The sequence below is a fragment of the Sceloporus undulatus genome, chromosome 1 (assembly GCF_019175285.1).
Source record: "Sceloporus undulatus isolate JIND9_A2432 ecotype Alabama chromosome 1, SceUnd_v1.1, whole genome shotgun sequence".
Lineage (NCBI taxonomy): Eukaryota > Metazoa > Chordata > Lepidosauria > Squamata > Phrynosomatidae > Sceloporus > Sceloporus undulatus.
The window spans coordinates 17,864,797-17,878,738 of NC_056522.1; the positions used below are offsets into that span (position 1 = coordinate 17,864,797).

General features: G+C 40.0%; 1 protein-coding gene across 32 annotated transcripts in view; it reads left to right on the forward strand.

Annotated features, from left to right (window-relative positions):
• The window catches only part of NRXN1 (neurexin 1), a 1,287,750-nt gene that overhangs the window by 270,525 nt on the left and 1,003,283 nt on the right, over positions 1–13,942 (forward strand). For 11 of the 32 annotated variants that reach the window (XM_042451209.1, XM_042451219.1, XM_042451256.1 and 8 more), the window contains one exon: positions 7,260–7,304. The exons of the other annotated variants lie outside the window; for them this stretch is intronic. In XM_042451209.1, coding sequence (XP_042307143.1) covers positions 7,260–7,304 — 45 coding nt within the window. The remainder of the gene's footprint in view (positions 1–7,259; positions 7,305–13,942) is intronic. 32 annotated transcript variants of the gene reach the window in all.

Sequence of the window (13,942 nt, forward strand, 5' to 3'; positions counted from 1 at the left end):
AAGCTGAAATCTCAACAGAACATCTATTGCCATGACTCAAGATGTCAAGCACCACTACTGAGATTCCACTACACTCCGAGGGAGTGTGTTCCACTGTCGAACAGCCCTTACTGTCAGGAAGTTCCTCCTAATGTTGAGGTAGAATCTCTTTTCCTGCAATCCATTGTTCCGGGTCCTGTTCTCTGGAGCAGCAGAAAACAAGCTTGCTCCCTCCTCAATATGACATCCCTTCAAATATTAAACAAGGCTATAATATCACCTCTTAACCTTCTCTTCTCCAGGCTAAACATCCCCAGCTCCCTAAGTCGTTCCTTCACCATTTTAGTCACCCTCCTTTGGACACGCTTCAGTTTCTCAATGTCCTTTTTGAATTGTGATGCCCAGAACTGGACACAGTATTTCAGGTGGAGCCTGACCAAAGCAGAATGTAGTGGCACTATTACTTCTCTTGATCTAGACACTATACTTTTATTGATGCAGCCTAAAATCACATTGGGTTTTTTAGTTGCTGCATCACACTGTTGACTCATGTTCAACTTGTGGTCTACTTGGACTCCTAGATCCCTTTCACACATAGTCTCGTTCAGCCAGGTGTCACCCATCTGTGCATTTCATTTTTTCGCCCTAAGTGCAGTACCTTACATTTTTCCATGTTGAATTTCATTTTGTTAGCTTTGGCCCAGCTTTCTAGTCTATTCAGGTCATTTTGAATTTTGATCCTGTCCTAGTTATTCCTCCTAATCTGGTGTCATCTGCAAATTTGATAAGTATACCCCCAATTCTGTCATCCAAGTCATTGATAAAGGTGTTGAATAACATTGCCCCAGGACTGTTAAAGGACTATGAAGGCTTGGGTCTAATGTACCCTGCAGGAATATTGTAGGTTGACACTGCTTTAACTCTCATAGCTCACTGCTATGGAATTCTGGGATTTGTATTTTATGTGATATTTAGCCTTCTTTGTCAGAGAGCTCTGGTGCCACAAAAAACTACAAATCCCAAGATTCCATAGGATGGAGCCATGATAGGTAAAGTAGTGTCAAACTGCATTATTTCTGCAGTGCAGATGCAGCCTTGGAGAAGATTGTGCCCCATAACCACCTCAGAAAGCCAGACCATAAAGGAAGCTGATTCATTCTTAGTTAGCCTTTGGTCCATCTGGTGCAGGGATGGACAGAGGATTTTTCCCACTTGGTGCACATTGTACTGCCCTACCAAAAGAAGGAAATGATGAGACATCTCTTCTGTTTTCATTTTCAGCCATTTGCCACCCTTTTATCGGAGTGTAGGGGAGGCTAGAAGGAGCAGAACTGGAGCACTTCACAGAAGTTTTAGCGCTCTGAGGATGGGCAGAAAACTCTTACTCAAATTAAGCGAATTGGGAGTAGGTCTAGGGGAGAGGTTCCTAACTTTTTTGACTTGCAGAGCCCTAAGGACTCTAAAGAGCACAGGTTGGGAACTGCTGGGCTAATCCAAGGGGAACTAAGAGTGCGACAACAACAACAACAAACAATTTGGACCACATGCGGCCTGCATGCCACATTTTTTTCCGACCTTTACCTGGAGATGCTTAGGTTAATTTTAGCCTCTCCAGAGTCCAGCTATTCTATGTTAATGTCACCTGCAGCCTCTTGATAGTATTATCCTGTGAGGGTTGTGTTATTTATTTTATTTTATTTATAGTATTTATACCACACCCTTCAGCCAAAAGGCTATCAGAGTGGCTTATTGTTTTTTTGCCCCCAACTTTCATCTGGTAGCAAGTCTGATGCTGATGAAATTCAATGTTTATTTTACTGGAGGATTGCCATCCAGCCTCTGTGACTCTAACTTTTTTGTCAGTACTCTCTCAAATCTCATCTTTTATCACTTTTCTCCACATATTTCTTCAGATTCCCTGTCAGAAAGAAAGGGTCCACTGTAAAAAATCACATTGAAAACTGATGCAAAGACTACCACTTATCTGCAAAGTCCCAGAAGGTCCCTCTATCCACCTTTCCACCTTTGCCATATAACATCTGTGTCATATAACAACCATTCTAAAGGGGATATAATTGCTTTCACTGGTAATGCTACTCTCATATGGGATTAAGAAGTGTTGTCAAAGATCAGCAAATAGGTAGAATGCTTTGTCCCATGCTATGCATTAGAATTTTGCATTATTGATGCTAAGTGACGTATTGTCAGTGGCCGCAACTGGTGGATATTTGAAGGGACACCAAAGATGCAGAAGCTGCACAAGAATTGTGGCTTCCCATACCTCTGCTGCAGAAAGAGAGAATCTTCCCAAATCAATCTTTCAAAGACATGCAGATTCCTTTGCCTCCAGCAACCTTACTGAAAATCTCAAATGAGAGGGATAGGAGGAAAGAGAGAGGGAGGGAAGGAGAGATATAACTAGTTACCTATAAGTAATTATGTAATGCCTCATGGCCTAAGCCCCCTATCCCACCTTGACATCCAAGAGCCAGCTAAGGCAAAGGAGATCTGTTTAGCTGCTGACCGCGGTTCAAAGAGGATAAAGTTTCCAACCCCTCCCACCAGTGAGCAAAGCTGTGATAAGCTGGCATAACTGCATTGACACCACTTTAACTGCATTATTTCTGCTCAATGCTGTGGGATTCTGGGAACTGTAGTATGTTGTGGGACCAGAGCTCGCTGACAGAGAAGGCTAAATGTCTCACAAAACTACAGTTCCCAGAATTCCATGGCTATGAGTTATGGCAGTTAAAGTGGTGTCAAAGCAGATAATTTCTGCAGTGTGGATGCAGCCAGAGAGAGATGCAGCCACATTCATATATAAGTAAAACTGACAGAGCCACTTATCCACAGTGAAGGTTTTGTGTGGTTAATTTATAAACAACTCATATTGACTTGGTGTGTCTTCAGCCACATCTGTTGGATTAGCATTGCTTCCCCTGCCCCCATAGACTTCTCATCTGTAACAGAACATGGAAGACAGGTACACGAGTCTTTCCTTGTTGGGAATAGGTCTACCTATTGTCTTTAGTCAGTGACAATTGTTGAAAATTTCATTTGGGTCACTGTTGATTAGAAATGTTATCCCCTGCTTCATTGCTTCTAGGTTTCTGAAGGAAGGAAGGGTCATATATATATGCACACAAACACTCACACATCATGAATATTCATATTTTTATATAAGTGAAATGCATAAATTCTGCATCATGTTATGGTCATCCTCAGCAGTGGCATTTGGATAGCAGTCTGTCCTTCCTTCCTTCCTTCCTATATTTATATCCCACCCTACATCTGAAGATCTCAGTGAGGCTTACAATAAAATAAATTTAAAACAATAAATAATAAAAATAATTTTAAAAGATTAAAAACACATTAAATAGATTATTAGTTAAAACCAGACAGTTTAAAACAAATTAAAAACAATTTTAAATAATGGAAGCATTGGATATGTGCACCCTGGATAAAATCAGTTATGCCTGAAGGATCTAATAAATAGCCAAGTTTTGACTTGGCACCCAAATGATCCCAGTTGTGGTGTCAACCTGACCTCCTTTTTAAAACAAAACAAAACAAAACAAAACTATGATATAATGTCATATAAATATGCCATATAAATACAGTATGTCTGACATACTGATGCTGTTATAAGAAACAACAAAATTGTGAAGAGATACAAAATATAACAAAAACCTTGTCACTGAAAGTAAATAGATTGTCAAATATATAAATATCGACTGTTTTCCCCAAATGATTTATATAGCATCTGATCAGTAAGGCCAAGCATAATGAAAAAATCTAAAAGCTAGAAAACAACCGGTCTTGGTGAAAAGTGCATAATGCTAGAAGGAGCCATATATATCAGCTTACATTATTTTTGTCCTCAAAGTCTTTATTTCTTCTTCATTTAAAGTTAAAAGCACAAGAAAATCAGTGTAAGTAAAGATGTTTTTTTTAAAAAAAACACAAATATTTGGAACGCTTTTATAAACAATATATGTTTGATATTTGAAAAGATTTATTGGGTAAAGATATCAGTAAATCATTTAATAAAAATCCTGGCATATACTGTTGTTGTTATCTTTTAAGAAGTGAGTTTTCAGCATTGTGACTGCTGAAGGGATTTATTAGATTGATCAATACAGACTTTCAGTGGTTTCTAGCCATGCTATGCAAATGGTTATGTGGTTAGTGGATTGTGAGATAAGATCCAAGGTGGCACCTGACTCAGTTGGAGGTGCATTGTCACTGTCAATTTGCCACTGAAAGGAAAATTTCATTCCGTTGACAATACACCTATTTTTTCCAGGGCTTATTCTGAAATTCCCTGCAAATCTAGATGCCAGCTAAATTTGGGAAAGCATCTCTTTCTCTCTTTCCCCCCCTCTCTCTCTTTAAGAAAAAAAAGCTTCATGATTTTAGAGATTATTAGCAAAAGTATGCTCACATCTTTCCTATCACAGGGAAGAAACTGCAAGTAGCATGTCATTTTGTTAGCTTTGGCCCAGCTTTCTAATCTATTCATGTCATTCTGAAGTTTGATCCTCTGGGGTATTAGCTATTCCTCCTAATTTGGTGTCATCTGCAGTCATAAATTCTGGGTGCTAAAGTCCTAAACATCTGGAGGACCAAAGTTTGGGAACTACTGCACTAGATCGTAATGTTTCTCATCACTGGTGCTTATTTAGGAGGTCTTGACCTTCTTTCCTAGCCTATTCTTCAGCCTGGTAAAGATGAGGGTAAATAACAGATGGGTTGGGCACACATTTGTTCACTGAGAATGTGTACACTCTTCTACCTTATTGCACTGAGGCCATAATGAAGGTGTGTGTCTGGAAGAGATTTATTTTGTGTATGTGTATGGTGTATTAGCTTTGGAGCAGCAGAAACCACAGGAGTATGAAAGAAAGGAAGAAAGAGTTTATTTACTGATGAGAGAAAAGGGGGGAAAATGGCTGGTTTAGCAGGTTCCCTCTGGCTACAGATTTTTATTTCTCCACTCCACCGAGCTTGTCTCTGGGAAGTATGTTGCTTTCATTATTGCTAATGCATGAGATTGGAACTACTTCATCTCTTTTTCATTTGTTTCAGTAACAGCAATCAAGAAAATATGGAATACATTTCTTATCAAATCATTCCATTGTGTCACTCTCAGCATGGTGTGTGTGTGTGTGTGTGTGTGTGTGTGTGTGTACATGTGTACCCTTCTTCCCAAAATGACTATTTTATTTCTTATTGGGGAAGGGGGGAGTGAATCCTTCCGCCTTCAACAGATTATTTTAAAAAAATACAAAAAAAATCAGTAAAAATATAATTGCAAACAGAATAGCCAAAAATAAATAAATAAATGAGAGACAGAGCAACAATATAAGAAATTACAGTAATGGATTCTAAAGCAAAGTAGATATTAGATTGTTGTTATAGTGATTTGCCATTTTGAAATATCATGCAGAATCCTGTTGGTGCAGTACCCCAGTGAAATGATCCATTAAACTAGCAGTTGCCTCTCTCTCTGTTCCTGTATGGAAAAGGGAAGACAGGAGTAGCAGCTATGGAAGGAAGGGGCTCCTAACTCTAGGCAGCCTATTTAAAAATTCTTGGTTTCTGCAGTGAGCAAGGGGTCTTTGGAGTTAAATATCTTCTGGGGGCAGTGGCTAAGGGCTAGGGAGTCCTGAGGCACAGGCAATTTCCAAGTCACTCCTTTCAGAGGGTCGTTAGCTTTGAAAACACCCTCCCCCCCCAGCCATGCATTTGGAAATAGGATGCTTGGAGTTGACAGCTACTTCTTAGCTGATCCTGTCAAATGACAATGATTCATTGTTGCAGATCATTGAGTAATTATTTTCACTTTCCTCTGAAGTTATATTTTCAAAGTTTAAGATATGGGCTTAGGGATGTGGAGCCAAAGTTATGCAATTCGGTGCACATAAAGAGACATCTTGTCTTTTATAAGGCAGCTATTCCTGCTCCAAATATTGTATTCATTCAGATGTAATATTCCCTTAAAAATAATTTTATCAGTTAAATTGCTGTTTCCTTGAACTTTTTTAATAAAGGAATATACTATTTGCAAATTTATTGGTGCATCAATGGAGACCTTTATTTGCAGTCTTTGTTTGGACTGGTCTTACCAAAGGCCTGATAAAGAAGAGAAATAGAAGCATAAGAAGAGGCACAATTAGTGCTTCTAATTGTTTGGACAAATTATAATGATAAATCAGATAAAGTTTTACATATATAATGCTCGGTGCTGTCCACTAATTGTATACAGCATTTTTAGCTCTACACTAATTTTAGATAGTGTGATAACGATTTTTTTTTTAAAAAAATCCAATATGTTAGAGGTTTTTGAACCTATGAGGATAGATTGGTCAGAAAGGATTTGGTAACACCAATGTAATAAAACACATTTACAACCTAGTATTAACAAGATCAATGAGCTTGTTATGTGGTGTAAGTACAATTTGACCTGCCTTGATTGAACCTAGTTGTCTTGCACAAATTGCACTGGAAAATTCAGAAATTTAGTTAAATAAACAATAGAGGTCTGTATGATTGCAGAGATATTAGGTTCTTTGGTGTAGGTATTACTAAGAGCAAACGTTGATATATATGCAACGAAACACCACCACCATCCCAGTATAGTGCTAAAATGCATGTTAAGAAGGGCTTTGGCCCTGTCTGCATGGGCTAAATAAACCAGCCTCCTCCCCACCTGCCTTCTTGGTGGGGAGTCCAAATGACACGGGCTCCAATTCTTGCAAATCTGGTGTGAACAGACAGGATAATACCAGGCCTGTTAAGTACTTTTTAAAAAAGAAAAAAATATCCCTGTTTACTTCCAGGAAAACATAGAATACTCCATTCTAATATTAGACAGCTATCTGAATGAATCCTGCTTTGCCATGTGGTGCTACTGCTGCTGGTGCTCATTGTTCACTTTGATGTTAGAATGGGGTGCCCAGCCATGTGACCAATGCTACACACTTCATTCTGATCTCAGAACAAGCAATGTATCATAGAAGCAGCCACACTGGGCAGCAGAGCATGGCATGCATATGAACAGCTGCCAAGCATTGGAATAGAGGGCCTGGAGTAATGGGGAGGAGGTTGGGTTAGCTCTGGAGGGTCCAGAGTATCCTCGCCAGTGCAATCAGGACCTTGAATTGTTTGTAGAGTTCCCCAGAAAAGCTTTTGCAACCTGAGGCTTCAACATTTGTTTATTTCATTTTTAGTTTAGCAATAATTTGTTTGATTTCTTTTTCTGTTATCTTTTGATTTAGAAATTGCTGCTCTTTTTGCAAAAGCCGAATCCCGATCCTATCCAGGTAAGTATGAATGTCTGTTTCTTTGGATAAGTCTGTGGTATAGACTAGACAGGAGTTCACTAATGAACTTTAGTGAGGACTATATTATCTCCCCTCTCCTCCTCTTTCTTTCCCACCCCTTTCCTTCTTAGTTGAAACTCCATACCCTTCTCTCATTGCCCAATGCTCAGCTTAAAAGCTACTGTTCACTTCTACTGCCATATCCCTGCCTCTACTATATCTGCTAATCAGAGTGGAGTGAACAGTGGGCAGTCTTTTCCCATTTCAAGAAGATGATCCACGAACTTTCCCAGACTATTGCAATTTGAAGAGCATCTCTGAATTGCAATGCAAAAAGAATGATCCCCCTTCCCCGCAGATTGTAAATAGGGAAGAGAACTAACCCTCTCCTCCATTTGCATGTTCTTTTTCAGAGCTGAGCCTCCCAATTTCACGACCATGTCATAACACAATTTTATTGATTCATTTAAAGTATTTCTGTATGCTTCCCAGCCCACAAAGGTTCCTGAAGCAATGAACAAATAAAAATAATTAAAACACTATAAAGCACAAGCCTCTATGCTTCTAGTTTAGGGTTCCAGAAATTAGACAGCAATAAAATCATTCTGGTACCCAGTAGCAGCTGATGGCTTCTCTGTCAGTGGTGTGGTGGATCTACCCTGGTTTTTAATCTGAATTTTAAAGGAGCTAAAACAGGTTTTCGGATACGTCTATGCATGTGCCTTCAAGTCACCATTAATTTGTGGCAGCATCATGCATTTCATATGGTTTTCCTCAGCAAGGAATCTTCAGAGGTGTTTTTGCCAGTTCCTTTCTCTGAAATCTATCTTACAGCACCTGGTATCCAAGTCCTAACCAGGGCTGACCCTGCTTAGCTTCCATGATCAGACTGGATATGGTGCCTTTATGGTAAAATTGTATTTTAAGGGTGGGTGGACTGAGGGTTCAGGCTGTATATTTTAATCTTGTAAGGAGCCTTGATTGCATTTTGTAGAGAGGCAAGATATAAATAAATTATTATTATTTAGATACACTAGACTCTTGGATACCAGCTTTAAATTTCACTCTGCAACCCACAGTATTTTCACCACCTCCACTCCCCCACATAGAGACTACTAGCTGTTATTACTTGTTACAACCAAAATATCTGTACCCTTGAGTATATAATTGTACACTGAAATGGGCAAATATCTTATGGATGTCTTTCCTGTTATATAATCATGATAGTGTTGCTTGCTGTTACTGATATTTTTGTTCCCACCTCTGTGCTCTTTTTTGTTGTTGCTGGTATCTGTGCAAGCTCTAATGAGCAGCTTCCCCATCATTTCAAATGACAGCCTGAAAGGTCAGGCAGGGTTGTCTTGGAATTATTCCTTAATTTCTCCATCAGCATCATCTGTTCATTCCTCTAGATCAGTGGTTCCCAAACTCTGTCTATCATTAGGAAATGGGCCAAGATACTTATTGATATTATGCTGGAACTGACCATCACCTGGGACCCATTGATGAAAGTAAAAGGAAATCAATGTGAAACTATGTGTTGTGACAAGCTGAGTAATACAAGTACTCTCTTCTATCAGTATTGCATATGTGCCAAACATCAATCAGGTTATATTTTTTTTGGAAACATCTGAGGGGTTGAATGAAGAAAACTTGATTGCTAAAAGTACTATTCTTGATAGTTGATTTTATTATTATTTTTTAAATTAGAATGGGTAAAATAAAATATTTCAATTGGTTCCACTGAAGACACCCCTGCCCCCTGCAAAAACAAATTTATCCAGAGATTGGGCAACAAATGGAACCAACAGGAATTGATTAGAAAAGTAATTACACACTGCAGAAATAATCCAGTTTGACACTGCTGTAACTGCCTGGGCTCAATGCTAGGGAATTCTGGAGCTCTGGTGCCACAATAAATGATGATTTCCAAGATTTCCATAGCACTGAGCCAGGGCAGTTAAAGCGGTCTCAAACTGGATTATTTCTGCAGTGTGTTTTGGATCCATGTCTTCAGTCTCCAATTGCTTCTTCCAGTCCAAAACCTAACTTTATCAAGGAGATTATTGCTACTCAATGAGACATGGGGAACATAATTGACAGTATTTACAAGCACAGCGAACAAGTCTCAAAGAGAAACGACAATGCAGAAAGAACCACAACCCGGAAACATCACCCAAGGAGACTTTCCACTGTGCTTTCTGCAACCGGACATATTTGTCCCGGATTGGCCTTTTTAGTCACCACTGTGCTTGTACAAAGCATGGGATGAGTCCTTCCTGAATCTTCATTCGTGAAGCAAAGCCAGAGAGAGAGACTTACCTACTTTTTATTTAACTATGCTGGCTTCATTATACTCAGAACACTCAAATTCAGAATTTCTGAGTGGGTCCTTCACCAAGTGCAATTGCTTTAGTGTAAGTATTAGCTATGGCATCTCCATACTTAGCAATGTGGAAGTACAGTAAAGTTTCGATTATCCAACGTAAACTGGCAGTCCCATAGGTCAGATAGCCGAAAATGTTGGATAATCCGGAGGGTCATAGGAAAAGGCTAGCAATCACTATGAAAAGCCTTCCAATCACTATGGAAAGCCTTCCAATCATTATAAAAATACAAATTGCAAATTTTTTTTTGCTTTGAGCCCTTTCCGGCTGGGGGCGTGGCAAGGGCTCCAAGCCACACCCACTGACCTATCCGACGTTGGATAATACGGAATGTCGGATTACCAAGAGTCGGATAATTGAGACTCTACTGTATATCTTTTTATCTTCTTTAGGAAACTCTTATGTTATCTTTCTAGCTTTTCAAGTATCTGTGCTGCAGACATGCCTTAAGCAAAGATGGGAATGTCTTTTAGTAAGCTGTGGCTGTGTGACCATCTTTCTTATTGCTTTGTACTAGCAATAATTCACCAGTTTTTAGAGGGTGCAGGGAGATTTACCACAATGACAGTTAGGATGATGGATGGAAAGGGACTTGTGTCTCAGTACAATTTCCACGGGGTGGAGAGCAGAGATTCAGTGCCAGCTCATATTAGAGCTGACCCCAAACCACTCCTCCTGAATGATTTTTTTCCCTGATGCTCTTCCTCAAAAGTACATGTTATTTGTGTTGGCTGTAATCCTAGATTCTGTTACTAAGAGTAAATCTCCTGGAGTTCAATGAGGATTCCTCAGAATAGACATACTGTATATGCTGTTGGAGGGGGAGGAGGAGGAAAAGGTGGTGATGGAGGTAGAAGAGGAGGAAGAGACTACCCTTTTCTGAACCAAAAAAAACCCATAACAAAATGAAGAAATACAAAACACATTGTGGGAAGTACATTAGATTCTCTTCACAACCCCTTGAAGATTGTGTATGCATGTATGTATGCATGCATGCATGCATGTGTGTTTGTGTCTTCCAGATTCTTTATGAGATCCAGAAACTGACTGGTACCCAGAATCCCCAGCCTGGTGGCTGACGGTTTCTGGGAAGTGTAGTCTGAAAAGGTAACCTTTCCAAGCTCTCGGTCAGGCAACAGATCTCTCTATCCTGGGTTTTGCTTCCATTACTAGGTATCTAGATGTTTTGTGGAGCTTACAAATAGACAGTGAAGGCTGTTTATTCAGTCACCCGGTCACAGATATTCAGAAACAACCTGCCTGTAATGCGGAGGTTCAGTTTAGACATATTAATCTAGCATACTTGTTCCTCTCCCCTAGCTTGTCTCAACAAAATTATTCATGAAGATATTTTAACTTTTTAGATTGAAGTATTTTTTGCTGTAGAGAGTAGAAAGAGGCTTTCTGTATGTATGACTGGATTCAGCTCTCACACACTCTTTTTCCATTCCCCCCCTTTCCCTATATCATCTTGATGGGGAAATAATTGTCATCTTTAATGGTACACTGAGTGACATTTTCTCCAAAATAAGGAAATGGAAGCTTACTGTCAAAAGATATGAAGGAGTACGCTTACTCTTCTCAGATGAAAGCCATCATTAGCTGATAAAGAGCTGTGTTTGCTATAATTTTCAACTCAGTCCTATTCTCTTGGAATGCAAACTGCTGATGATAATAATGAACAGTGAGTTTGACCATGTTCACAGTTTTAGCTCTACAAGTAGCATCACTCTGTCTGGAATAAAACTCTCTGGAGATAAATAAAGCAAATGTGGTCCCTGTATGTCTGCAGATGGATTAACAGAGTGCATGAATTATCCACCATTCATTTATTTGTTATATATGAATTTTCATGTTTTATGTTGTAAAAAAAAACACACACCAAGGTGGTATACAGGAGACTATAAATGATCAACAAATATATATCTTAAAACCCAATGGGCTATTTTCTGAATGAGGATAGAACCCTAAGCTGCAAATCTTATGGTAGGACTGCCAAACCTTTGGAGTCTCTCCATGTTTTGTGTTACAGCTCCCACAACCACTTATGCTTGGTGGGAATAATGAGCATTGCAAGCAAAACGTCTGGAATTCCAAAAGTTCCGTGTTTATAAAAGCCAGCAGCATTTGCATGCTCTCCAGTTGTCCCAGTTTGGTGGGGACAGGTCTGTCATCCCACATGTTCAGCTGTTTTTAAAATGTCCTAGTTTTTCTCCTTCCCCCACTTTCCACCTTTGCCCTCAACCTTATTTCAGTTGCAGCAAAGTGAGTTCAAAGTGCAACTCCTTGAACTCAATGGGGATTCCTCAAGAGTAGATTCCAATCAATCAACTTAGAAGGGAGGAGAGGAGAAGAGGGGGCTAAGACTTGCCGTTTCCAGTAGGCTCAAGCAAAAGCAATCTGCTGTAGCTTTTGTGCTATTCTTCATTAACAGATGAAAACTGGAACAGGTGTGGCCATGTTGACCACATTGTGATGTTGTTTGGGCACCTGTTCTGGTTTTCATCTGTGAAATATTGGAGTGTGTGTAGTTGTCCATCCCTCTCTTTTTTCTTTCCTTGTTTGAATCTGAATCTCCAAAATTTATACCATATTTCACCACTTCTGTTGCACTGCAGCCCTAACACAGTACACAGTCAGCACCCATATATCTCACTGAGTGCTAACTTTGATGCCTGATAATAATAATCTGGGCAGGAGAGTGAAGTCAGTAGTTCTAATGATTGATGTGAATGAGTAAAGTTCCTGGACTTTTGCTGGTCTGGGGGTTAGTCAGTGGAGGAGGATTAATGAAATTCTAGTGCAGACTGACAGAGTGCTTGAACTGTTGCATTCCAAATGAAAGAAAAATTAGAGATAAGTATCCAACTCAGAGTATTCTTTGCCTAAGAAAACCCCACAGAATTCATGGGGTCGCCATAAGTCAGCAACATACAGAGCATACCCCTAAAAGCACATAGCAGCTGGATGTTGTTGAAAACAGAGTGCTATGTCATCATGAATGGCCTGTCTGATTTGGTTTTGGTTGAGGGCTCCAAGGTTGACTCAGCCTTGCATCCTTCCGTAGGTTGCTAAAATGAGTACCCAGCTTGCTGGGGACAATTAGCTTACATATTGTAAACCGCTTAGAGACGACTGAGTTCTGCATGAAGTGGTACAGAAACGTAAATGCTAAATGCAAAACATGCTGTAATTGAATCTTATTTGTATTACTGCAAGGCATTTGAAGGGATGGATTTGGAATACTATTGTAAACTTCTGGCTAGTTCTGGCTAATGCAGCATTGAATGTGGACTTTGGTTATATCTGTATATAGAAAGATAGTAGACATTATGCGCACACATACACACACATTTTATCAATATCAAATTAAAAATAAAAAGCCTATATATTTGTACTAGTGTATGGAAAGCACGCAGTCCTGGAAAAAATGAATTTATTTGCAATTCATACTAAATGTTAAACAAAAATTGTAATCTATAATATAAGCTGCCACACATATTGCATAAAGACAGATTACGTAACATCAATCTGTCTCCCGTGAATAGAGAGAATGGCTTTTTATCTCAATGCACAGACTTACCAGACCCAGAAGATGCTTTTTTTTTAAAAAAAGGGGGGGATTAAAAAAGCAGTAGTCACTGGTGCTTTCTGCACCGCCATTTGGGACGTCCGGAGGACGTCCCATTTTAAAAAAGGGGCGTCTCTTTTAGACGCCCCTGGGCCTAGTACGGACTCCGTCCGTCCATCCGTACAAGATGGCGCCGGCCCTTCTACATGGCCGGCGCCATCTTTGCGTATCGGACGCTGAGTGTCCGTACGCGTCGCGTCGCTTGTGACGTAGCGAGTGCGCCCCTGGCGCCTCGCTACGTCGCAAACGCAATGGAAAAAGAAGCTCCATTTTGGAGCTTCTTTTTCGGTCCGCGCAGGAGTTGGGCCGTGTGAAGGCTCCAGCTCCCCCGCAGACCTACTGGCGTCGGCGGCAGAGCGCCGCAAAGCGGAGGTATGTACCCCGCCACTGGGTGTTAAATGTACGACACTGTACTCCCCAAAATAACTTTCCCAAGCTGTACAAAGGAGGCATGGCCAATTGTCAGCCTCAAGTGTTGAGAAATACCAAGTGTGTAAAACAGCATCTATCTATGTAAATTGCATCCAACAGTTGGTAGTACCTCTATGGTTGTGATGATAGAAAACAGAGAAGCAGAATGAACTCTTTCGAAGGGGTGTAGATTGTGTTGGAGCCATTCT